The sequence below is a fragment of the Bufo gargarizans genome, chromosome 8 (genome assembly GCF_014858855.1).
Source record: "Bufo gargarizans isolate SCDJY-AF-19 chromosome 8, ASM1485885v1, whole genome shotgun sequence".
Lineage (NCBI taxonomy): Eukaryota > Metazoa > Chordata > Amphibia > Anura > Bufonidae > Bufo > Bufo gargarizans.
Window position 1 is genome coordinate 92,220,500 of NC_058087.1, and position 26,797 is coordinate 92,247,296.

The 26,797-nt window shown below is 44.7% G+C and overlaps 1 protein-coding gene across 1 annotated transcript in view; it reads left to right on the forward strand.

Moving 5' to 3' along the window:
* The window catches only part of LOC122945407 (carboxypeptidase O-like), a 383,815-nt gene that overhangs the window by 108,558 nt on the left and 248,460 nt on the right, over positions 1-26,797 (forward strand). Inside the window, exon 4 of the mRNA XM_044304477.1 lies at positions 24,965-25,089. Within this exon, the coding sequence (XP_044160412.1) occupies positions 24,965-25,089 (125 nt within the window). The remainder of the gene's footprint in view (positions 1-24,964; positions 25,090-26,797) is intronic.

Here is a 26,797-nt window from a genome sequence, read left to right on the forward strand (position 1 = left end):
AGGGATAGATTTCAAATAGCTCTGATATAGCAGAAACCACTAAATTATGAAATTGCTAAATTGGGAATTGTATTTCAACCCAGAACAAGAAATGTGCTTGAACGGACACTAAATAACTCGCCCAGCTACAGCACTAGGGACAGATTTAGCTGGATATAAATTTGAGGCCTAGTATTTAGGCGCTGGGTGACCGGTATGGATTTAGTGACAGAATTAGACTGGGATATGGCCAAAAAATAAACAGACTATTGCTGGTTAAATGCACTTGGTGTGACAGCTTCACCCTGATGTAGGCTTTAGCCAAAAAACAACCACACCATTGAGGGTTAAATGCACTTGGTGACAGGCGCAGCTTGCCCCTGATTTAGTATATGGCCAAAAAATGAACAGACTATTGCTGGTTAAATGCACTTGGTGTGACAGCTTCACCCTGATGTAGGCTTTAGCCAAAAAACAACCACACCATTGAGGGTTAAATGCACTTGGTGACAGGCGCAGCTTGCCCCTGATTTAGTATATGGCCAAAAAATGAACAGACTATTGCTGGTTAAATGCACTTGGTGTGACAGCTTAACCCTGATGTAGGCTTTAGCCAAAAAACAACCACACCATTGAGGGTTAAATGCACTTGGTGACAGGCGCAGCTTGCCCCTGATTTAGTATATGGCCAAAAAATGAACAGACTATTGCTGGTTAAATGCACTTGGTGTGACAGCTTCACCCTGATGTAGGCTTTAGCCAAAAAACAACCACACCATTGAGGGTTAAATGCACTTGGTGACAGGCGCAGCTTGCCCCTGATTTTGTATATGGCCAAAAAATGAACAGACTATTGCTGGTTAAATGCACTTGGTGTGGCAGCTTCACCCTGATGTAGGCTTTAGCCAAAAAACAACCACACCATTGAGGGTTAAATGCACTTGGTCGCAGCTTGTGCTGGCGCACCACAAGACACAAAATGGCCGCCGATCACCCCAGAAAAATGAGACTGACAAACGGTCTGTGCAGCCTAAAAACAGTGAGCAATTGAGGATCAGCAGCTCAATGATCCACAGCTGCAGATCGATCAGTTAATCAAGTCCTTTGGAGGAGTTAATCTGCCTAATCTCGCCCTACTGTCGCAGCCGCAACCTCTCCCTACGCTAATCAGAGCAGAGTGACGGGCGGCGCTATGTGACTCCAGCTTAAATAGAGGCTGGGTCACATGGTGCTCTGGCCAATCACAGCCATGCCAATAGTAGGCATGGCTGTGATGGCCTCTTGGGGCAAGTAGTATGACGCTTGTTGATTGGCTGCTTTGCAGCCTTTCAAAAAGCGCCAAGAAAGCGTCACAAAAGCGCGAAGAAAGCGACGAACACCGAACCCGAACCCGGACTTTTACGAAAATGTCCGGGTTCGGGTCCGTGTCACGGACACCCCAAAATTCGGTACGAACCCGAACTATACAGTTCGAGTTCGCTCATCCCTAGTAGCAACATATTAACCAAATATGACTAAACTAGAGATGAAAAGCCTAACAATTCATAACAAAACTCCTACAGATGATTAGTATAAATAATTCACTATAGGAACACATGATTAGTTCAGATAACTCCATATAAATGAAAAATTCATAAACTTATGCAGTTTTGAGTATATAACCAGAGTCCAATAAACAGATATAAATATTTAATAATAGATGTCAATGAATGAAGACCTCGTGGTTATGTGATATTGTATGCATCACCACCAGACATACCACTGTAATATCGGGTGTCATAGGGGCAACATATATATTCCTAATCGACACAAATACTTCTTAGCCATGAAGATATAAAGATAAGACCGGATACAGGACCAGTATATTGCTGCGGCTCTGTATCACAAGTAGTGTTGGGCGCGAATATTCAAATCGCGAATATTGCCACTTCTAGAATTCGCGAAGATGTAGAATATAGTGCTATATGTTCGTATTTGCGAATATTCTACAGGGTGGGCCATTTATATGGATACACCTTAATACAATAGGAATGGTTGGTGATATTAACTTCCTGTTTGTGGCACATTAGTATATGTGAGGGGGGAAACTTTTCAAGATGGGTGGTGACCATGGCGGCCATTTTGAAGTCAGCCATTTTGAATCCAACTTTTGTTTTTTCAATAGGAAGAGGGTCATGTGACACATCAAACTTATTGGGAATTTCACAAGAAAAACAATGGCTTTAACATAACTTTATTCTTTCATGAGTTATTTACAAGTTTTTGACCACTTATAAAATGTGTTCAATGTGCTTCCCATTGTGTTGGATTGTCAATGCAACCCTCTTCTCCCACTCTTCACACACTGATAGCAACACCGCAGGAGAAATTCTAGCATAGGCTTCCAGTATCCGTAGTTTCAGGTACTGCACATATCTCGTATCTTCACAGCATAGACAATTGCCTTCAGATGACCCCAAAGATCTAAGGGGGTTAGATCGGGAGACCTTGGGGGCCATTCAAGTGGCCCACGACGACCAATCCACTTTCCAGGAAACTGTTCATCTAGGAATGCTCGGACCTGACACCCATAATGTGGTGGTGCACCATCTTGCTGGAAAAACTCAGGGAACGTGTCAGCTTCAGTGCATAAAGAGGGAAACACATCATCACTGTGTGAAGAGTGGGAGAAGAGGGTTGCATTGACAATCCAACACAATGGGCAGCACATTGAACACATTAGATAAGTGGTCAGAAAACTTGTAAATAACTCATGAAAGAATAAAGTTACGTTAAAACCAAGCACACCATTGTTTTTCTTGTGAAATTCCCAATAAGTTTGATGTGTCCCATGACCCTCTTCCTATTAAAAAAAAGGTGGTGCTTTGCTGTGTCATTACATTAGATAGTTAGTTAGCTTATATATATAATTAGAGATGAGCGAATCAAAGCGGACAAAGTGGAATTCGATCCGAATTTCAGGAACAATTCAATTTGCAACGAATGCGAATTTCCTCACGTTTCGTGGTAACGAATCGCATTTTTCCTCAAATGGTGGCTACACGTGTAAGGACTGAGGACATGGGGCAAGGAACTCTGGGTAGGCGGGATCACCCATATCAACATGCCTGCATGCAGCCAATCGGCAGCCAGCCAGCCCTGTGATGTCACAGCCCTATAAATACAGTGACCATCTTACAGTCAGACATTTTCCAGCATTCAGAGTGCAGAAACAGATGTGTGAAGGCGCTAGGGACAGCAATTGGAAAAACCTGAATGTGAAAAAAAAACCTTAAAAACTATTTATAAGTGCAGGAAAAGGATAGGGAGGAATCATTTCACAGCATTTTAGTGCAGGGAGAGACTTCAGAAGGCGCTAGGGACATTGATAGGAAAGCAATTTGCAAGTGCAGGAAAGATTATTTGGGGATCCAAATAGCCATTAGACAGCTCTGTCAGTCCAGCTATTTCGGCTGCAAGTGCTATGTTGAAAAGCCTTTAGTGGCTTATATCTTAGTAACTTTATTATCTTATATCAGTATGCACTGCTCGGCCGCTCCATCCTCAATTCGCCTGCACCGATGACTTTACATCTACACCCGGCGCAGGCCCATTGAGGATGGAGTGGCCTCTCAGTGCGTCTGCGCCGATTGAAGACAGGTACGGCGCAGGTGCGATATTTTGAATTCAAATATGGCCAGCAGAGAACGATCCCGTTCCCTGGCCCTGTCAATCAACATGCGGAGGGGGCGTCTTTAGGATCGGAGGATGCGGCTGCTACCAGCAAGTAGCCGCCCTACTTGCTGGTAGTAAGGTAATTTGCATATTTTAAAATTACGTTTTTAACAAATTCTACTGAACCGAAATGATTATTTAGCTTATGTATGCAGAAATCGCACTATAGGGATTATAAGTAAACCAAAAAAATACGGTTTAGTGGGGTGACAGAAGCCCTTTAAATCTTGTCTTTTGTTTAAGCCTGCTGGAATCCGGGTATTCAACTGGAACATCCAGAAACTCTCTCTATTGAGAAGTTTTCTGCAATGGTCCCTGCCCCGTAAGGGAGCTGTAACCCTTTCAATGCCAACTGCCCTCAGTGCTGAAAAGTCGCCTCCATGTTCTAAGGCAAAATGCAGACTGAGAGCGGAGACGTTCCTTGTTTTAAAATGCTGCATGTCGGATATACTGTATGTTTTCTAATTTTAGTTTTTAGTGCATTTGTTGTCTAACCCACATATTGCAGTAAACAGATCTGACATGTGATTAAGTAAATAGCGTGTTTGGTATTGCAATTCAAATAAGTCTCGATTGCAAATTGTCTCCCATTCACAGTAGATGTAAAAGTACTGCTTCTCTCCATGTGCCTACAACAAATGCATCTAGTATGTCCGCATTTAAAACTGCCTTTGTTAGAAAGCCAGGTTGGTTGCAACCCGGTATGTTCAACATAAAGGCTGGGGCTGAGTAGATTTCCCAATGTGGGCGCACGCCGTGCAATACATTTAATACCGCCCTTTATGAACTTGGACCAATCCTTGTCAAAACTCAGAACAGGGAGATGTTTTTTGATTATATGACAAATGTCCTTGTACTCCTCACTGTAAACAGTCAAGAACGTAATGGCATCATTACCAGACAGAACGCCTCCATTCTGTTTCAAGCATTGTTTACTATTGGGGCAAATCAGAGCCTCTCTGTCTAGTGATAACGCCAGATTGCTCTGACTAGTCAGTAATTCTGGGGGATAAAGCCTTTGCTCCAATCTCCCTGACTTTGTTGTTTGCATTTTTTAAAAGGAGTCCATCAGTGCAGTTACACCTGGTTCGGATCATTTCTCCCCTAGGGATGTTACGCACGACATGTGAAGGATGGCACGAAGTTGCCAACAGGATTGTATTGCCCACTGTATCCTTCATGTAGGACAGCGTATGCCCCCAGGCAGCACTCCAGTGTCTCGGCGTGTGCGTCCTCGCTCTCTAGGGCGCGCGTGCGCCGGGACTCTTAGATTCAAAGGGCCAGTGCACCAGTGATTGGTGCCTGGTCCAAAAGGGTTATTAAGGGTTAAGGTTTGTGAGAGGCAGTGCTGACTTAATTAGGCTGCACCTGTGCACTGCCCATTTATACCTTCTCCTCCCACAGCTTCCTGCCGGATCTTTGTGCCTTGTGCCTCAGAGAAAGCGTTCCACTGTGTTTGTTTGCCTTGCCTGTTGCCGAACCCGTTGCTACCGTCTACTCGCCTTTGAACCTTTGCCGCCTGCCCTGACCTCTGCTACATCCGACTACGCTCTTGCCTTCTCCCTGTGTACCACGCCTTATCAGCTGCCAGAGAGGTCGAGTTGTTACTAGGGGACACGACCTGGTAGTTACCGCCGCAGCAAATCCATCCCGCCTTGCGGCGGGCTCTGGTGAAGACCAGTAACTGCTTAGAACCGGTCCTTTAGTACAACCCGTGCCATCGCCTCTCTGGTCCAGAGGATCAACTACCTGTCCTGCCAGTACGTGACAGTAAGATCCGGCCATGGATCCCGCTGATGTTCCCCTGCCAAGCCTAGCGGACCTCACCACTATTGTGGCCCAGCAGGGTCAACAGCTGGCCCAGTTGACCGCTATGTTGCAGCAGCTCCTGCCTTCTCAGCAACAGCCAGCTCCTCCGTCTGCTCCTGCTGCGTCACCTCCGCCTGCAGTTGCCACTGGTTCCAGAATCCGTTTGTCCCTACCAGACAAATATGACGGAGATCCTAAGCAGTGCAGTGGGTTCTTGTTGCAGTGCTCTCTCCACCTCGAGCTTCTGTCCGACCAGTTTCCTTCTGAGCGAGCCAAGGTAGCCTTTATTCTCAGTTTGCTGTCCGGGAAGGCCCTAGCCTGGGCTACACCACTATGGGACCGCGCAGATCCTGCCACCGCTTCCGTCCAGAGCTTCTGCCTAGAGTTCCGGAATGTTTTTGAGGAGCCTGCCCGGGTTACCTCCGCAGAGACTGCCTTACTAAATTTGACCCAAGGAGGTTCTTCCGTGGGTGACTATGCCATTCAGTTCCGCACCCTGGCCTCTGAGCTGAACTGGAACAATGAAGCCCTTTGCGCCACCTTCAAGAAGGGACTTAATAGTGAAGTAAAGGACGTTCTGGCTGCACGTGAGCTTCCTTCCACTCTTAGTGACCTCATCTTGCTGGCCACTAGGATAGACAAACGTTTCGCCGAAAGACAAGAGGAACTCCTCCTTGAAAAGGAAAAAGCTCGTCCTAGACGCTTTCCTCGTCTGGCTCCCGTTTTTCTGCGTCCACCTCAACCCGCTACTGGGCTTTCCGCCGTGGAAGCCATGCAGGTGGATCGGTCACGCCTGACTCCGCAAGAACGAAGCCGCCGCAGAAACGAGAACCTGTGTCTGTACTGTGTCAGTACCGAGCACTTCCTTAGAGATTGTCCTCTCCGTCCACCGCGTTCGGGAAACGCTCGCACCTAGTAAACGTGGGAGAGGCGTTGCTAGGTGTGGATCCTTCCTCTCCACGTCTCATCATACCCGTGCAGTTGATCATCTCTTCCAAGTCCTCTTTCTCCGCAGCCGCCTTCTTGGATTCCGGTTCAGCTGGCAACTTCATTCACGCCTCCTTGGTTGACAAGTACCGTATTCCAGTAATCCGTCTACCCAAGCCGTTTTTCATCTCTACTGTTAACGGTGAGAGACTCTCTGCCACCGTGCAGTTCCGTACCCAGCCTCTGCAGATGGACATCGGAATATTTCATACCGAGACTATAGAGTTCTTTGTCCTTCCCTTCTGTTCCTCCGAACTCTTCCTGGGTCTGCCGTGGCTTCAACGTCATAGTCCTATCCTGAATTGGTCCACCGGTGAGATCCTGCGTTGGGGTTCCTCCTGTTCGGACCGCTGTCTCAAGCCTGCTCTGGTCAAACAGAACCCGCAAGTTTCTCCGCCTTCTGGGCTGCCCAAGCCATACCATTCCTTCGCGGATGTCTTCTGCAAGAAACAAGCTGAGGTCCTTCCTCCTCACCGATCCTATGATTGCCCGATCGACCTGATACCCGGTTCTACTCCACCTCGGGGCAGAATTTATCCTCTCTCACCTCCTGAGACTCTTGCCATGTCCGACTATATAGGTGAGAACCTACAGAGAGGATTCATAAGAAAATCTTCTTCTCCTGCTGGGGCCGGTTTTTTCTTCGTGACAAAAAAAGACGGCTCCCTCCGCCCCTGCATTGACTACAGAGGTCTTAATAAAATTACCATCAAGAACCGTTACCCTCTGCCTCTAATCTCTGAGCTATTTGATCGTCTCCGAGGGGCTAAGATCTTCACTAAATTGGACCTTCGAGGGGCCTATAATCTGATTCGTATCCGTGAGGGAGACGAATGGAAGACCCCCTTTAACACAAGGGACGGCCATTTTGAGTATTTGGTGATGCCCTTCGGCCTCTGCAACGCACCTGCTGTCTTTCAGGAATTTGTTAATGATATTTTCAGGGACTTACTTTACACCTGCGTGGTCGTATACCTGGATGATATCCTCATCTTTTTCTCAAATTTGGATCAACACAGGGTCCATGTGCAACAAGTTCTTACTCGTCTTAGGAGGAATCGCCTGTACGCTAAACTTGAAAAATGTCTTTTTGAACGGGAAACGCTCGCACCTAGTAAACGTGGGAGAGGCGTTGCTAGGTGTGGATCCTTCCTCTCCACGTCTCATCATACCCGTGCAGTTGATCATCTCTTCCAAGTCCTCTTTCTCCGCAGCTGCCTTCTTGGATTCCGGTTCAGCTGGCAACTTCATTCACGCCTCCTTGGTTGACAAGTACCGTATTCCAGTAATCCGTCTACCCAAGCCGTTTTTCATCTCTACTGTTAACGGTGAGAGACTCTCTGCCACCGTGCAGTTCCGTACCCAGCCTCTGCAGATGGACATCGGAATATTTCATACCGAGACTATAGAGTTCTTTGTCCTTCCCTTCTGTTCCTCCGAACTCCTCCTGGGTCTGCCGTGGCTTCAACGTCATAGTCCTATTCTGAATTGGTCCACCGGTGAGATCCTGCGTTGGGGTTCCTCCTGTTCGGACCGCTGTCTCAAGCCTGCTCTGGTCAAACAGAACCCGCAAGTTTCTCCGCCTTCTGGGCTGCCCAAGCCATACCATTCCTTCGCGGATGTCTTCTGCAAGAAACAAGCTGAGGTCCTTCCTCCTCACCGATCCTATGATTGCCCGATCGACCTGATACCCGGTTCTACTCCACCTCGGGGCAGAATTTATCCTCTCTCACCTCCTGAGACTCTTGCCATGTCCGACTATATAGGTGAGAACCTACAGAGAGGATTCATAAGAAAATCTTCTTCTCCTGCTGGGGCCGGTTTTTTCTTCGTGACAAAAAAAGACGGCTCCCTCAGCCCCTGCATTGACTACAGAGGTCTTAATAAAATTACCATCAAGAACCGTTACCCTCTGCCTCTAATCTCTGAGCTATTTGATCGTCTCCGAGGGGCTAAGATCTTCACTAAATTGGACCTTCGAGGGGCCTATAATCTGATCCGTATCCGTGAGGGAGACGAATGGAAGACCGCCTTTAACACAAGGGACGGCCATTTTGAGTATTTGGTGATGCCCTTCGGCCTCTGCAACGCACCTGCTGTCTTTCAGGAATTTGTTAATGATATTTTCAGGGACTTACTTTACACCTGCGTGGTCGTATACCTGGATGATATCCTCATCTTTTCCTCCAATTTGGATCAACACAGGGTCCATGTGCAACAAGTTCTTACTCGTCTTAGGAGGAATCGCCTGTACGCTAAACTTGAAAAATGTCTTTTTGAACGGACCTCCCTGCCTTTCCTGGGATACATTATCTCAGCCCAAGGACTTCAAATGGACCCAGCCAAGCTCTCGGCGGTTCTGGATTGGCCACGCCCCTCTGGTCTCCGAGCCATACAAAGATTCCTGGGCTTTGCGAATTACTACAGGCAATTCATCCCTCACTATTCCACTCTGGTAGCTCCTATCGTGGCCCTCACAAGAAAAGGAGCTAACCCCAAATCCTGGCCTTCCCAAGCCGAGGAAGCCTTCCAGTCCCTGAAATGCGCCTTTGCCTCTGCACCCGTTCTCTCTAGACCAGATTCCACCAAGCCTTTCTCTCTTGAAGTGGATGCCTCCTCGGTGGGAGCCGGAGCTGTCCTCACCCAGAAGTCTTCCCGGGGCAAGACTTCTACTTGTGGCTTCTTTTCTAAAACATTCTCTTCCGCAGAGAGAAATTACTCCATTGGGGACAGGGAACTGCTGGCTATTAAATTGGCACTGGAGGAATGGAGACATTTACTCGAGGGCGCCACACATCCTGTGTACATCTTCACGGACCACAAGAACCTGGCTTATCTCCAGTCTGCTCAGAGATTAAATCCCTGTCAGGCTCGTTGGTCTCTGTTCTTCGCCCGCTTTAATTTTGAGATCCATTTCCGTCCCGCTTGTAAGAACATTAGAGCAGATGCTCTGTCTCGCTCCTCTGATGTGGTGGGCGACGAGTTAACACCTCGATATATTATCCCTCCAGAACGCCTTATAACAGTCGCTCCCGTGGACCTGCGCCTTCTTCCTCCTGGCAAATCCTACGTACCTCCACGTCAGCGGCTGCGAATTCTCAAGTGGGGCCACGCCTCCCCTTTTGCCGGTCATCCAGGGGTGCAAAAGTCTCTCCAACTAATCTCCCAAAGGTACTGGTGGTCTTCTCTAGAGAAAGATGTCTCGGACTTCGTCCAGGCCTGTATGATTTGCGCCCGGGATAAATCGCCTCGCCAGAAACCAGCGGGTCTCCTCTTGCCTCTACCCGTTCCTGAAGTTCCCTGGTCTCACATCGCCATGGACTTTATTACAGATCTTCCCTCCTCCCATGGCAAGTCCGTTATTTGGGTCGTGGTGGATCGCTTCTCCAAGATGGCTCACTTTGTACCCCTGCCCGGTCTACCCTCTGCACCCATGTTGGCCAAACAATTTTTCCAACACATCTTCCGTCTCCATGGCCTTCCCAAACATATTGTCTCGGATCGTGGGGTACAATTCGTCTCCAAATTCTGGAGGGCTCTATGTGCTCAGCTCGGGATCAAATTGGACTTTTCTTCTTCGTACCATCCTCAGTCTAACGGCCAAGTAGAACGGGTGAACCAAATTTTGGGTGACTATCTGCGTCACTTTGTATCCTCACGCCATGACGACTGGGCTGATCTACTTCCCTGGGCGGAGTTCTCCTACAACTACAAACAATCCTCTGCCTCTAACAAGTCTCCTTTCTTTGTAGTTTTTGGCCGTCATCCTCTTCCACCTCTGCCGCAGTCTCCTACTCCTTCTTCTGTACCTGCCGTTGACAGTCTTGTACAGGATTTTTCCTCCATCTGGCGAGAAACCCACGCTGCTCTCCTCAAGGCTTCCGCCCGTATGAAGGTTCAAGCTGACAAGAGACGCAGATCTCCTCCGGAATTTCGCCCGGGTGACAAGGTGTGGCTTTCCTCTAGGTACATCCGATTTAGGGTCCCAAGTTACAAGTTGGGCCCTCGTTTCTTGGGACCCTATAAAATCAAGAGTCGTATCAATCAAGTTTCTTATCAGCTCCATCTTCCTCCCTCCCTCCGAATCCATAACTCCTTCCATGTCTCCCTTCTTAAACCTGCTGTCTTTAACCGTTTTTCTCCCAAGCTTGTTTCTCCCACCCCTGTCGCCGGTACCTCCGATATATTCTCTGTCAAGGAGATCTTGGCGACCAAGATCTCCCGGGGAAAAATATTTTTTTGGGTCGACTGGGAGGGCTGCGGTCCTGAGGAGAGGTCATGGGAGCCGGAGGAGAACATCCTGGACCGCAGTCTCATCCGCAAGTTCTTCGGTACCAAAAAGAGAGGGAGACCAAAGGGGGGGGTACTGTTACGCTGAGCGCTCCGGGTCCCCTGCTGGCCTCGGAGCGCTCACAGCGTATGCCCCCAGGCAGCACTCCAGTGTCTCGGCGTGTGCGTCCTCGCTCTCTAGGGCGCGCGTGCGCCGGGACTCTTAGATTCAAAGGGCCAGTGCACCAGTGATTGGTGCCTGGTCCAAAAGGGTTATTAAGGGTTAAGGTTTGTGAGAGGCAGTGCTGACTTAATTAGGCTGCACCTGTGCACTGCCCATTTATACCTTCTCCTCCCACAGCTTCCTGCCGGATCTTTGTGCCTTGTGCCTCAGAGAAAGCGTTCCACTGTGTTTGTTTGCCTTGCCTGTTGCCGAACCCGTTGCTACCGTCTACTCGCCTTTGAACCTTTGCCGCCTGCCCTGACCTCTGCTACGTCCGACTACGCTCTTGCCTTCTCCCTGTGTACCACGCCTTATCAGCTGCCAGAGAGGTCGAGTTGTTACTAGGGGACACGACCTGGTAGTTACCACCGCAGCAAATCCATCCCGCCTTGCGGTGGGCTCTGGTGAAGACCAGTAACTGCTTAGAACCGGTCCTTTAGTACAACCCGTGCCATCGCCTCTCTGGTCCAGAGGATCCACTACCTGTCCTGCCGGTACGTGACAATTTCGCTAGTTATATGTGCTAAAAGCGTAAAGAAAGAAAAAAATATACACACTTCACTGGTGCAGTCATTTGTGGCAAAAGGGTCTAGTGGCCTATTTCAGTACAGAAAGAAAAATATATACGCACTTCACTGGTGCATTTATTTCTGCTGAAAGCATTTACTGGTCTATTTCAGTACAAAAAGAATAATATATTCTCAGTTCACGTCGGCGGTTATATGTGATGAAAGCATGTCTGGGAGTCATCAGGGTGGCAGCAGTGGGAGGTTGAGAGCCAATCGTGTCGGAGGTAGACCACCTGCTTCACAGCAGCCTACCTGCTCGAGAAGTAGTTGTGCAGGGGTTCGCGGAAGTAGCCACGGTAGCATTCAGTCAGTGCTGCGGTTATATGTGTTAATTTGTATTTCAGTACAAAAAGAAAAATATATTCTCAGCTCACTACGGTGGTTATTTGTGTTGAAAGCATTTAGTGGCCTATTTCAGTACAAAAAGAAAAATACATTCTCAGTTCATGTCGGCGGCAGTTATATGTCTTGAAAGCTTTAGTGGCCTATTTCAGTCCAAAAAGGAAAAATATATACACACTTCACTGGTGCATTTATTTCTGCTAAAGCGTTTACTGGCCTTTTTCAGTACAAAAAGAAAAATATATATATACACATTTCCCTTCTGCAGTTATTATTTCAGTACAAAAACAAAATATATTCAGCGCTCACTTTTGCAGTTATATGTGGTAAAATCTTTAGTGATGTATTTCGGTCGAAAAACAAAATATGTTCAGCGTTTAGTGCTGCAGTAATATGTGGCAAAATCTTTATTGACGTATTTCAGTGGAAAAGCTAATTTTATTCAGCGTTTAGTGCTGCAGTTATATGCGGTAAAATCTTTTGTGACTTATTTCGGTGCAAAAACAAATTGTAATCAGCGTTCAGCGCTGCAGTTATATCTGGTAAAATCTTAATTGACTTATTTTGGTCGAAAAACTAAAATTATTTAGCATTTAGAGATGCAGTTATATGTGGTAAAATCTTTATTGACGTATTGCGTTCAAAAAACTAATTTTATTCAGCGTTCAGCACTGTAGTGATATGTGGTAAAATCTCCATGATAAATCTGCAGCGTTGGGGCCCAGTGTGACTTCTATACACTTTCAAAATCATCCTTGAGCGGAGCGAATAGATGCCGGATGACCGGAACGCACAATGACCTTCCCAGGAGCTGCTGTCGGGAGCAACAGTTCATTTCTAAGACGTCCTTATACTGCCGTGGGGAATCCGAAGACCCTCTCCATGCTCCATTATATGCGGTAAAATCTTTTGTGACTTATTTTGGTGGAAAAACAAATTTTATTCAGCATTCAGCACTGCAGTAACCATGTTTCAGCAGCCCCCAGCCATGTTTCAGCAGCCCCCAACCATGTTTGACCAGCCCCTAGCCATGTTTCAGCAGCCCCCAACCATGTTTGGTCATCCCCGAGCCATGTTTCAGCAGCCCACAGTCTCAGATCACAAAAAATAAATCACTTACCTCTCCTTCTCCTGGAAGCTGCTCACTTCCTGAGCTCTGTCTCCCTCTTCCATCGGCTGTGCTCTGTGAACCGGTGTTCACAGTGTCAGGTCACAGAACGCCCTCACGCTGTGTGCAGCCCTGCACAGCCGACAGCTGAGGACCAGAAAGCGGTGAGTACAAAGCCTTCACCACTTCCTGGTCCTCTGGTACTAATGAGCGCTTCCATAATGGAAGGGCTCATTAGTATTCGCCCCATAAGATGCAGGGGCATTTTCCCTCCACTTTGGACAAAAAAAGGGCGTCTTATGGGGCAAAAAATACAGTGGAAAAACAAATCTTATTCAGCGTTCAGCGCTGAAGTAATATGCGGTTAAATCTTTTGTGCTGTATTTCGGTGGTAAAACTAATTGTAATCAGTGTTTAGCGCTGCAGTTATATGCAGTAAAATCTTTTGTGACAAATATCGGTAGAAAAACTAATTTTATTCAGCGTTCAGCGCTGCAGTTATCTGCGGTAAAATCTTTTGTGACTTATTTCAGTGGAAAAACCAATTGTATTTAGCGTCCAGCACTGCAGTTACATGTGGTAAAATCTATTGTGACTTATTTCGGTGGTAAAACAAATTGTAATCAGCATTCAGCGCTGTAGTTATATGTGGTAAAATCTTTTGTGTCGTATTTCGGTGGAAAAACAAATTTTATTCAGCGTTCAGCGCTGTAGTAATATGTGGTAAAATCTTTATTGAAGTATCTTGGTCGAAAAACAAAATCAATTCAGTGGTCAGCACTACGGTTATATGTGGCAAAATCTTTATTGAAGTATTTCAGTCAAAAAACAAAATTTATTCTGTGGTCAGCGCTACGGTTATATGTGGTAAAATCTTTACTTTTCTATAAGTTATCTTTACGCTTTGTCTTCTCATTGTCTGTAGCTACTAGAGTCCTGTTCATGCCAGGCAGGTTCCCCCAGAAGTATCTTATTCGTTCAACACTCAATGTCATTGTGCTATTATGTGGCTTCCTCATGCTGCTGCCACCTCCAGAGTATGTCATTGTGCCACTCTGTGGCATGCTCATGCTGCTGCCACCTCCAAACTCTGCCATTGTGCCACTCTATGGCCTCCTCCTGATGCTGCTGTTACCGACACTTACAGACTCAGTCATTGTGCCATTCTATGGCTTCCACAAGATGCTGCCACCTCCAGACTCGGTTATTGTAACTCATGCTGCTTCCACCTCCAGACCATATAATTGGGCCACTCTGTGGTCTCCTCATGCTGCTTCCGCCTCCCCACTATGTCATAGTTCCACTCTGTGGATTTCTCATGCTGTTGCCACTCTTCCCCACTTCATGACTGGTCCACTATTTGGGCTTTCGGCCTGGCTGACATCATCATTTATTTGACACTTCTGATCTGTTAGAAGGAAGGAAAAATGAAACGCTTAACGGATCCTGTCTGTGTAGCTGCTTTAAGTCCTGTATGGTCCCATTAGAATTGGTTTATGACTTGGTAGCCAAAAGCAGGAGTGGGTAGGAAACACAGAAGACATGCAAATATTCGGTTCACGTGTCATCTCTGTTTTAGATCTACTCCTGTTTTTTTGGGGGCATTAGCAATACTGATGGATTACTGACCAAATGCTGATTATTTTTGGCAAAATAATCAGTGACGTCAGCACAAACTTACTGCTGACACCCTCTTCACTCTGTCGGGGGGCTCTACTTTTATAAGCGTTTAATAGAACAGGTTCTGTAGACATCTATGTGGAATCAGCTGACGAGGGTGTAAAAGGAGTACACTTCTCCATGACTCTAACATCTACCTGTGAGCCTGAGTCTATACTTGAGTTATTTGGTCAGTTTTGGCCCTGTGACTGCCCAAATAAGTTAAGTATGCAATAATTTCGTTCGCTTTCAGTTGACGGGGGCCGTAGCGGCATGACGTGAGGACGTGCCGCGCTTTCTCCTCCTCCCTCCCTCCTCCCTCCCGCAGGCTGCCGGCGCTTCGGCGTGTAGCTCTCTATGGAAGGCACACGCATGGAACGGGGGAGCCGCTGAATGATCCGCAGACCTTACTGGTGATCCGCTGAGTTGATTCGGGGGGCTCGGAGAGATCATGCCTGGAGATTCAGAGGATCGTGACCGCAGGAGCAGACCCGTGCAGCGAAGTAATGGTGAAGTAGCCTGGCAACTTTGTAACCCTGTGGGAATGCGGAGCGACCCCTTGGAGCCTGCAAAGTGAGCTATTCATTGTTGAGAGACAGCTCTGTAAGCCGCGGTGCTTGGTTGGTCTCCCAGCGGTATGTTGGAGGGGTGAGGCTGAAGACATAAGAAGGGGAACAAGGCAGCTTGATGATGGGTGTTACTCCCTTTCCCCTCTGTTGTAACAATTGCCGGGTGAACCTGGGATAAGAATAAATTGGCTGAATACCACAGCGCTGTGCTGAAAATCTGGGTGCAGTGTACCGCAAAAAGTTGCCCTGCTGGCCCGGCATACGGCTGTTTTAGGGGGGCCTGCGAGTGGGTATACACCTGGAGATGAATGGAGGCTCTCCAGCTATCCTAGTGTGTCGGGTACCCCCGGCAGGACCGGTGCCTGCCCAGAAAATGGAATTCTGTCCCCTTTGGGTGTCTTTAACATCAGGCGATCTGGGAGACCATTGACATATTATGTTCCTCCGTGCGGTGCATCTGACGGTATAACAGCATAAATGGTATGCTAATTGTACCACATGAATCGACTCTTTGATCTCCTTTCGTCTATGTCCTTCCCTCTCCTGAAATATGCTTGTACCCAGCCTCTGGACATTATTCGTTGTTTGTTAGGAAGAATAAAACGGACCCTTTTTTTTTTTTTTTTTTTTTTTTTTTTCTTGGGTATGGACTGGTAAATAGAACTGTTGTGCTTGGCCCAGTTTTTGGACTCTGTCGAGGGGACATTTCTTTTTTTTTGCTTTTTCTCTTTTTTGCCCATATTCCCGTGTGACTGCACGGCATCTATTTTGATATTTTTTTTCTTCTTTTTGTGTGTGGCTTATGATTTTCTCTTTTCCCTTTTCTGTGCGTGGGAGGTTGTAATAGGGAGAGGATAGGGAGGGGAAGAGACGAAAAGATGCCACCAAAAAACTACAGCAGAAAATCGGTGGGAACCTCCTCACCGGGTGGGGGAAAAGGGAGCAGTACAGTCACTGGCCTAGAAAAATATCTTAAATCCCCTCCAAACCCAAAGAGTAGGAGTGCACTACGGGGGAATAAGGAGGCCCAGAAAGATGGAGGTGAGCCATCCGTCCCAGACGAAGGCCCCGGGGTTGAGAATAGGATAGGGAATGGAGAAGGGATGGAGGAAAGAATAAATTCAGTTGATAAAAAACTGGGAGAAATTTTAGGGGCGGTACAACAGTCTAACCATAGTTTAGAGGATCTGACCATTAAGATCGCTTCTGCTCAGGCTGACCTCTCCTTGATCAAGGAAGAGATGAATAAGGTGAGGGAAAAGGTTAAGGAGCTGCAGATATCCTCAGGAGGAATGAGGAGAGATATTGATGGGACAAAAAAAAGAGTAGAAGCTATAGAAGGTGAAAAGAAAATCCTGCTAGAGAGAGTTACCACAATGGAGGACAGATCCCGGAGATCAAATATGAGATTAGTGGGATTTCCGGAGGGGGTGGAAGGAGAAGATATAACTGGGTTTATCCAGCAGTGGCTGGAGGATAGTTTTGATAAAAGTACCCTGTCCAAATGGTTTTTAGTTGATAGAGCACATAGAATCCCGGGAAGACCACCGTTAAAAGGGAGTCCTCCCAGGGCCATCTTAGTTAAAATCTTAAGTTCCAGAGATAGAGAAGTAATAATGAGGGCAAAAAGGAAGATGCAGATAATAGAGTACAATGGTCGTAATATAGAAATATATCCTGATTACTCCAGAGCAACGCAGGAAAAGAGACGTGAATTTAGAGAAGTAAAGAGGAGGTTAGCAGCCGCTCAGCTTCAATACTCCTTGATATACCCAACTAAGTTACGCGTAATATACCACGACCAAGTTAGTTTTTTTGGATCACCAGAGGAGGCCGCTGAATGGATGGATTCCAAGGGAATAGGATCATGAGACGGCCTGTGGAGTGGGTGAGGGGGGTGCGGGGGGGGAGGGAAGGGGGCGTAGCGTAAGAGGTGGGGGAAATGTTCTATTTCGCCAACCAGCAGGGGGGGGAGGGAGGGGGCAGGGGAGGGGGGGAAGGAGGAGGGGTTATGGGTGGGATGGTTGTCTTGATGGGAATATTAATGAAGATAAGAAAGAAAACACAGGTGGAAGGCACACATGAGTAGGATTTTAACATGGAATGTACAAGGTCTGGGGGATAAGGTTAAGAGGGTTATGGTTTTTGATACAATTACTAGACACCTCCCAGCAATTGTGGGACTAACGGAGACACATAACACTAAGGATAAGACATACTTATTAACTCGGAAATGGGCTAAGTACCAGTATCATTCATGTTTCTCTACCTACTCATGTGGAGTTAGTGTATATATCCACCACAAAGTGGACTACCTCCCACTAGATCAGAAGATCGATGATAGGGGCAGATATGTTTTCCTCCACTGCCAGTGGAATGGGAGACTGTGCGTTCTAGCCTTTGTTTATATACCCCCACCATTTTCACTATGTGTTATTAATAGCTTAGTGGAGTTTGCAGAGGCGCGAGGTAAATGCCCCATACTGGTAATGGGAGACTTTAACTCCGTTATGAATAGATGTCTAGATAGATACTCTGTGATACCAAATGATAAATATGGGACAAGTCAACCAACACTTCTCAAAAGAATATCACAAGAACTGCGGTTAATAGATGTATGGAGGTATCTGTATGATGATAAGCGAGCGTACTCCTGGTTTGGTTATGGGAGCAAAATCATGTCAAGAATAGATATGGCATTAGCTAGCCCAGATCTGGTAGAGCAGATATCGAAAATGAGGTATGAGGTGAATAGTATTTCAGACCACTCCCCAATTTGCCTGACATTTAAAACAACGGTTAAACCAAAGTGTAGAGTGTTCCGGCTAAACCCACACTGGCTAAATCTGATAAATAAAGATGAAAGTATTAGCGCCGATATAGCGGAGTACTGGAAAATTAATTTGGGATCTGCACAAATAGGTTATGTATGGGACGCATTTAAAGCATACTTACGGGGCATCCTCGTTGGTAGAATTCAGGGCTTAAAAACTGAATTCGCCAAAAAGGAGAGGGAGCTGGGTGAAAAAATAAAGAAACTAGAGGAGAAACTCCTGGTTAATAATTCACCTGAGACGACGGCGGAGTTAGAAGAGTCAAAAATCTCTCTAAATAATTATCTGGAGAATAAGGCACAACAAAGAGTGTTTTTTGAGGGGGCCCGATACTTCAGGGAATTTGGGAAACTAGGTAGACTGCTTTCCACTATTGTACAGAATCAGAGGGGGGACGGCCGAATTAAGCGTGTTGAGAGGAGAGATGGGGTGATAACATCCAGCCCGGGAGAAATTGAGCAGGAATTTGTTAAATATTATAGGGACCTCTACTCCTCGGAGGGAGTGGGGGATGGTGGAGACATAAAATTCTTTTTGGAGGGGGCCTCGCTCCCTACTCTCTCCGAGGAGGATAGGGAGAATTTGAATGGTCCAATAGAACTGGAGGAATTACGTGATACCCTGAAATCGATAAAGGGTAACTCTAGCCCCGGGCCGGATGGTCTCCCCTTCGAGATATATAGAAGATACGGAGAGGTTATCCTACCAGTACTCTTGCGGGTCCTTAAGGAATCTATGGACAGGGGTGAACTCCCGGCTTCCCTGTCAGAGGCTGTAATAACCCTGATAGGGAAAAAGGGGAAAGACGAGAGTAAGGTGGACTCGTATCGCCCCATCTCTCTTCTCAATACGGACTTTAAAATATGTGCCAAATTGTTGGCAAACCGCCTAAAAAAAGTGATAGGCAAGATAATACACCCAGATCAATCGGGGTTTATACCGAAACGTCAGGCTCAAATGAATATCCGCCGGGCCCTCCTTAATATCCAGATGAGTGGGGAGGGTGCCCACTCCCTCCTGTCACTGGACGCAGAAAAAGCGTTTGACAGGGTGGAGTGGGCATACCTCTGGAACATAATGCGTGAGCTAAACTTGGGGGACAAATTTATTAGTTGGGTGCAACTACTGTACCAACATCCGAAAGTAAGGATTAAAATCAACGGAGAGACATCTGAATCGATAGTGTTGCAAAGGGGAACTAGGCAGGGGTGCCCCCTTTCACCATTACTGTTTGCTATATTTGTCGAACCGTTAGCATGTAAGGTGCGATCAGATGATAACATCAGGGGATTTGGGAGCAGGGGCGCCTCAGATAAAATGTGCTTATACGCGGATGATGTCTTGTTTTTTTTGAAAGGGGGGGCGACAACGGTTCCATACCTAATGCGAACTGTAAATCAATTTGGTCAAATCTCCGGCTTCAGGGTGAATTGGATGAAATCAGTGTTGCTCCCAATTGGCTATGAAACCAGGAGAATGGATCTTAATGTTAAAATATTGAAACCCACAGAGGCACTGGAATACCTTGAAATAAAAATTAGTGCGAGGATCCAGGAATATATAGAATTGAATCTTGACCCTCTGCTTAAAAGGGTTAAAAATAAAATAAGTATTTGGCAAAAAATACTGATAAGACAGGCAGATCGTATAGCTATTATTAAAATGATTTTGTTGCCGCAGGTCCTCTATGTTATATCTTCATGCCCTGTCTGGATAGGTGACCACCCTTTCAATGTATTGGAGGGATTGATAAATGATCTTATATGGGGGAAAAAAAGGGTCAGGCTCAAACAAAAATATTTATGGCTCGATGAAGAAGATGGTGGCTTGTCCGTGCCCTGCTTCAGAGGCTACTATTACGCATCCCAGCTACAATGGTTAATGACAGAGGATGATAGATTACGTCAGTACCTAGTGGGTGAGTTTGTAGGTCTCCAATATAATATTTTTAGTGTCCTGGAAGCCGGGATATTAAAAATAAAGGGTAAGAAGTGTCCTATTAGTAATATGATGCACTTGATATGGGTGAATGTTAAAAAATTACTGGGGATAAATTACTCATTAAAGATTACCCCTTTATGGGGGAACATAAACTTAGGCGAGTTTCAGAAGTTAGATGATTATGTATTTTGGGAAAAAAATGGTATTAAGTTTATTTCACAGATTGAGATAAAAGGAAAGCTCAGGACATTAGAAGAATTAGGACTTAGTATAAAACTAGATACCCTCACACGTTTTAGATATTTTCGGTTAAAACATGCATTTGACAGCACGGAGAATAAATTGTATTTAATCACCAAACAATCAGAATTTGTAGAATTTTGTTGTCTCAATAAGGGGACCAAAATATCAATATCACAGATATATAAAAAAATTAAAAGGGGTTTAAGGGGAGTGATAAAGTTTAATAGTGAACAAAAATGGGCACTAGAAGTTGAACCAAACGTGTTAGATTGGAGATGTATCTATAAAAGTATAAAAAGAAGTACAGTATCGAGTAATTTTCGACTGATACAGTTCTTTATTGTCCATCGTACCTACATCACCCCATGGGTGCTGAGTAGGATGTATAAAACAAGGGACGCTAGATGCTGGAAGTGCAGGATGGATAATGCGGATTTCACCCACTTGATCTGGCACTGCCCTCTAATGCAGGATTACTGGACCCAGGTTTTTCGTGAGCTGACCAGATCAACTGGGTGCTCAGCCCCAATGGAGATCGCTATTGCGGTGCTCGGATATATCAGGAAAATAGGTCTCGACATAGAAATAGAAAGGAAATGGGCCAAAGGATTAATGCTGGCGCGGGTTGTAGTGGCTAGAGAGTGGGGGGCGGACACACCACCAAACATCGAAGCATGGAAGAACTTATGTGGGAGGGTATGTAGATACGAATATGCCGGTACCCATAAATAAATGGACGAAGTGGAAGAAGGAAGGAAAACTTGCGGTACCCATCAAGACAACCATGGGGGGGGGGGGAAAGGGGAGGGGTTATATTGTTTTTTTTTTTTTTTTTTGTATATGATACGAGGAAAGAAACAGGACAGGGATATATTCCAGATGTTTAAGGATAAGCGAGCAACAAATGTACGTGTATATACAGGAATTATCTTTGTTTATCTCCTGCTGTATTATTGTTTATTGTCATGTCTTATTGTTTATTGTCATGTTTTGTTTCTGAACTTTTTATGTATGATGAAGGAAAAAAATAAATTAAAAGTAAAACTTAAAAAAAAAAAAAAAAAAAAAGTATGCAATAATTCTAAGATCGACACCTGTCATGTGCTTGTCATACTGACTCACGGTATTGTTTCACTACCACAGTAGACTCCTTATGTGTGTTACTGCAAGGCACAGTGTTCTACACCCCTATAAAGGCTCTCTGCAGCCCATAAATAGCCTTTTTTTAACGCAATTTGTCGTGAATAAATTTGGATCTAAGCAAATTTTTCCCAAAATATTTGTTCATCTCTATGTATAATACAGATAGTAAGTGGGAGATAGTCAGTGTAGGTTAGATCGTGATATAGTGTAGCTAATTCTGGTTCTGCTGTCCGTACATACATGCTACAGACATAGTGCTGTGATGTCACAAGTTCACAACAATACTTAGTGCACCAATCAGTAATATGTAGTCAGACCTGCTAAAATGTGTAGTTGCACGTATTGCGCCAAAATATGTGCATAAATAATTGCCGATTCTCACAATCGCAAACATATTGGAGCACTCTATCTGCATATAAAGCTATTGTAATGTTCTGCCGTGCCAACCATTTTCTCCAGTGTCAGGAAACTTCTAGTAGCTTAAAAAATGTACCAAAAGTGACCCACGCAGGTATTGCAATACGCACATATTACATTGCCGATTTTTGCAATCAAGAAAACAATGGTGAATTCCCGAATTTGCAAATTTATGACGAATATTCACCCAAATATTTGCAAAATATCGCAAATTTGAATATTGCCCCTTCTGCTCATCACTAATTACCAGAACTGGGTACCATGGGAAGCGGCAGTTCGTATGTCGGGTGACACGTGAGGGGTCTTTTGACCATAATATCTAACAGTCTTAACCTTGCATCTTCATGACTAAGAAGTATTTGTGTCAATTAGAAATATATATGTTGCCCCTATAACACCCGATATTACAGTGGCATATCTGGTGGTGATATATACAATATTACATTACCACGAGGTCTTCATTCATTGACATCTATTTATTATTATATATTTATATCTGTTTATTGGACTATGGTTATACCGGTCATACTCAAAACCGCATAAGTGTATACATTTTTCATTTCTATTGAGTTATTTGAACTTATCATGTGTTCCTATACTGAATTATTTAGACTAATCTTGTCTAGGATTTTTATGAATTGTTAGGCATTTTTTATCACGCCATCAACTTCACTAAGCCATGCCCCCGGCTTCGGGCGAAGGGGAAGAAAAGTACTAGAAGATGGTCAGGTGAGCTCTGTGCTTCTTCTTTCATCCTCAGTCAGCCACACAGTGACATGTCTGCGACTCTAATGACTGACTAGGGGTGAGAGAAGCCTGCCAGTCAGTCCGTTTGTAGCTGTACAGTAGCTCACGTTCAGACAGCACAATGCTGCTGTCTGATTGTGAGCTATTGAAACAGAGGACATCCTTGTGTCCGCCCAGGCTGGTTGGAGGACAGGATGCCAGAAAAATGGACAGTTCGGCCTAAAACCAGATGTCTGGCGACATCTAGATAAAAGTTATGTGGTCTGTGACCTCTCACACATAACCATGTGTTCAGTGTGTCACACAAACTGGAGAAAAATACCAGAGCTTAGTCATGTGACGGCATGGGAGAAATTAGCAATTTATTGTATGTGATTTACTTTATATTAAACATTTATACAAAATTCTTAAATATCTGAAACTTCCTTTTCAGGCCTCCTACATACAGTTGTATCCGTTTTTGTGGTCCTCAAAGTGCGGATCCGCTAAACACGAATGCCTACCGTGTGCATTCTGCATTTTGCAGATTAATACGTCCTACCCTCTGTTAGAAATGCCTATTCTTGACCACAACATGGACAACAAGAATAGGACTTGTTGTTCTTGTTCTAATAGTGTTCTATATATATATATATATTTATTTTATTTTATTTTTTTGCAGGGCTATGGAAAGGACATACGGATGCGGAAATCTTTTGCAGCCCCATTGAAATAAATGGGTTCGCATCCGATCCACAACAATATTTAGTTGCATGACTAGTTTCGCCGTGTCTGCCAGTTGGGCATGGCTGGAGTGGGCGGGGGCTATGCCAGGACTGGGACTCCAGCCTGGCAAATTTACTGACATTGGAATGAAATGTTAAAGAAATGTTAGCCCCTGGTTGACATCGTTTTTTACTCCAGGCTCGAGGACTGCCACAGATGTGCATGCATAATTTAGACTCATCCAATGACAGGGGAATATGCCCCATTAACTCTTACATGAACAAATACAGATAGCATACAAGTCACAGGGAACTGTTCACACAAATCCACAGAAATCTGCAGCCAGCACACACACACAAGCAACAAGACTACACAGCAACACCTTATCCGCAGCCAGTACGCAAGATCGCAGGCAGCCAGCCTACATTGCAATGTGGTATCACAGTGAAACACACTGTGACATTTTATATTAAATTATGTGATAGCTTTATAGTTTATTATTATTTCATTAAACAAGATGTGTTTATTCTTAGGTCTTATTATTTTGAAAGTAGGAAGGGGGAGATTTATCAAAACTGGTGTAAAGAAAAACTGTCTTAGGGTCTATTCACACATCCGTGTGTGTTTTGCGGATCCACAGATCCGCGGATCCGCAAAACACGGACATCGGCGATGTGCGGACCGCACATCGCCGGCACTTAATAAAAAATGCTTATTCTTGTCTGCAATTGCAGACAAGAATAGGACATGTTCTATTTTTTTCGGGAACGGAATTGCGGACCTGGAAGTGCGGATCCGGGCAGCACATCGTGCAGCCCCATAGAAATGAATGGGTCCGCAATTCCGTTCCGCAAAATGCGGAACAGAATTGCGGACGTGTGAATGGACACTTAGTTGCCCATAGTAACCAACCAGATGCCACCTTTCATTTTCCATAGAAGCTCTGAAAAATGAAGTCTTTAACAAGTCACAAAAACCAATCCAATGCTCCATTCTTATATTATATGATAAATTAAGTAGTGTCAGAGTTATTATGCATACAGGAGTCTATTGCTTAAAGGCTATGTACACATTTGGGGGCATTTTTTAAATTATGGCATTGTACTTATTTTCATCAAAAATCTTTTCTTTTTTTATATTGGTCTTTATTACAAATACGCTCTAGAGGGTTATGAATTTTCTCTCTTTTCCATTAGCCAGCTAATCTGTCTCCTTATCTTTGCTCTCTGAGATTATGACACTCATTATAGCTCAGTTCTTATCTTACTGATAAGAATGTGGCTTAAGAAAGTGTTTATGACCTCTTATTAAATTAGAGATATGGGTTATTAGATGGGCACAAAGTGAAAGTAAAAAGTACCACATAGCTAGACAAAAAGTTAACTTTTTATGTCAGAATGGCTCAATGGCTCGCTGTTGACCTAGCAGCGGCAAGCAGAAGAAAGACAGAAGACAAAACAGCCTTCTTTTCATACAGCTGATCGGAGGGGGTGCCGGGTGTCAGACTGCCGCCGATCTGATATTGATAACCTATCCTGCGGATAGGCTGTCAATAGTAAAAGCCTGGAAAACCCTTTTAATTCAAGCAGTAAAAATTACTCATATATTAGTCATATATTAATTATAAAAGATGAACAATGTAGTATGTATTCTTCTTACTTAACATTGTGCAAAATGACATGTTATTTAATTCTGTTTTACTACAGCTTGATTTATGGAAGCCAAGCTTTTTAGAGGATATCTACCCTGGCAGCGAAGTGCATGTACGGGTGCCATCATCACTCTTGCATGATACCAAGTTTAATCTTCACCAAAAACTGATTTCATTCCGGTATGTATGTTTTATTAAATGAGACCTGCTGGCCCAGGCATGACATGGGATCTGACATCATTGCAGCATAGCCAAAGAATTTTGTCAAATTAATCTATGTATAGTTACTAAGAACTTTGACCTGAATTCCTGTCTTCCTGTACACTAATCGCACCTTGAACAAACAATACACAGGTTCTCTCACAGCTGTATGTGTATATAGAATCATACGAGGCCTAGTTCACACGTTTGGTCAGTGATTTCTATTAATGATTGTTAGCCAAAACCACTTGGGGGTCAAAAACACAAGGCAAGTGCAAATCTTTCTATACCTTATCTCTGTGTAGACTCCATCATGGTTTTGGCTCACAATCACTAAATGTTACAAATGCTCTTCCAGTCTCCAATGTTAATATGATTTTCTACAGTTCTAGTTGTTGTCTATTTCCCTTCTATCCACAATATCCTAGATACATTCAAATCTCAAAATCTTTTTTTTTTTTTTTTGTTAGTGACACGCATGGTTCCTTTGCAATTTACCCTAGTTATGTTCCAGTGTCACAACTGCAGCATTTCTGTCTGATCGTTAGTGATGAGGAGCATGGACAATATTCGTTTTCGCGATATTTCACAAATTTTTGGCCTAATATTCACCATAAATTCGCTAGAATTCGTGATCTCCAGTCATTATTTTCTTGATTGTGAAAATCGGCAATGTAATATGTGCATATTGCACGTGCAATACAGGCGTGACTCACTCTTTTCATTTTTCAAGCTGCTAGAAGTTTCCTAAGACTGGAGAAAATGCACAGAACAGTAATTCCAATTACACTACCTAAGACCCTGCACTGGAACCTATCAGCTACACTATATCACTATCTAACCTACACTGACTATCTCTCACTATCTGTATTATATATGAGGTAACTATCTAAAGTAATTGAATAAGGATCCATATGACTCAGCAAAGCACAGAGCACAGCAATGACACTGCTCTCTTTTTAAGAACTGCAAAAAACTGCAGAAAATGGCTGCTGGGTAGTTTCTTATATGGTAAGGGGTAGGCAACTTTCCTTTTGGTTGCTAGCGATGTTGCTAAGCTCAGACAAAGATATTGCTGCCTTCTCATTTGCCCACAAGGAAGAAGCAGCGAGGGTACTGATAAAAAAAAATAATAATAGAATATTCACAATTACAAAGATATGGCACTATATTCTACATCTTCGCAAATTCTCGAAGTGCCTATATTTGCAATAAAAATTAGCGATTAAAATATTTGCGTTCAACACTAGTGATCATTACATTCTTCTTGGACTACGCTGAAAACTAGATATGTCTTCTACAGAGTGCTAATCCATTTTCTGCAGATAGGAAATTATGTAAAATGAAGAGAAATTTGCTGTTAGAATAAAATAAGCAGGGGTGGATTGGCCATAGACCCTACAGGGAAATTTCCCGCTGCACCGATGCCCAGGGGGGCACTCAAACCCTCTTGATGGCCGCAGGCCAGGTACCTAATGATCTGATGCTTAAAGGGCACAGGTGCTTTCCTGAACTCAACTGTATTACTGTCCTCATAACGGTGATATAGTTGAATACTGTGGCTGGGAAGGCAGTATTTTGTGCTGTCCTGTGGTATTTGGTTCTGCTGGAGCAGTATTCTGTGCCACACTATGGTATTGCATGCCCCGCCTACTTCATTTGTCCCCACCTACTTGTTTTGGCCCGT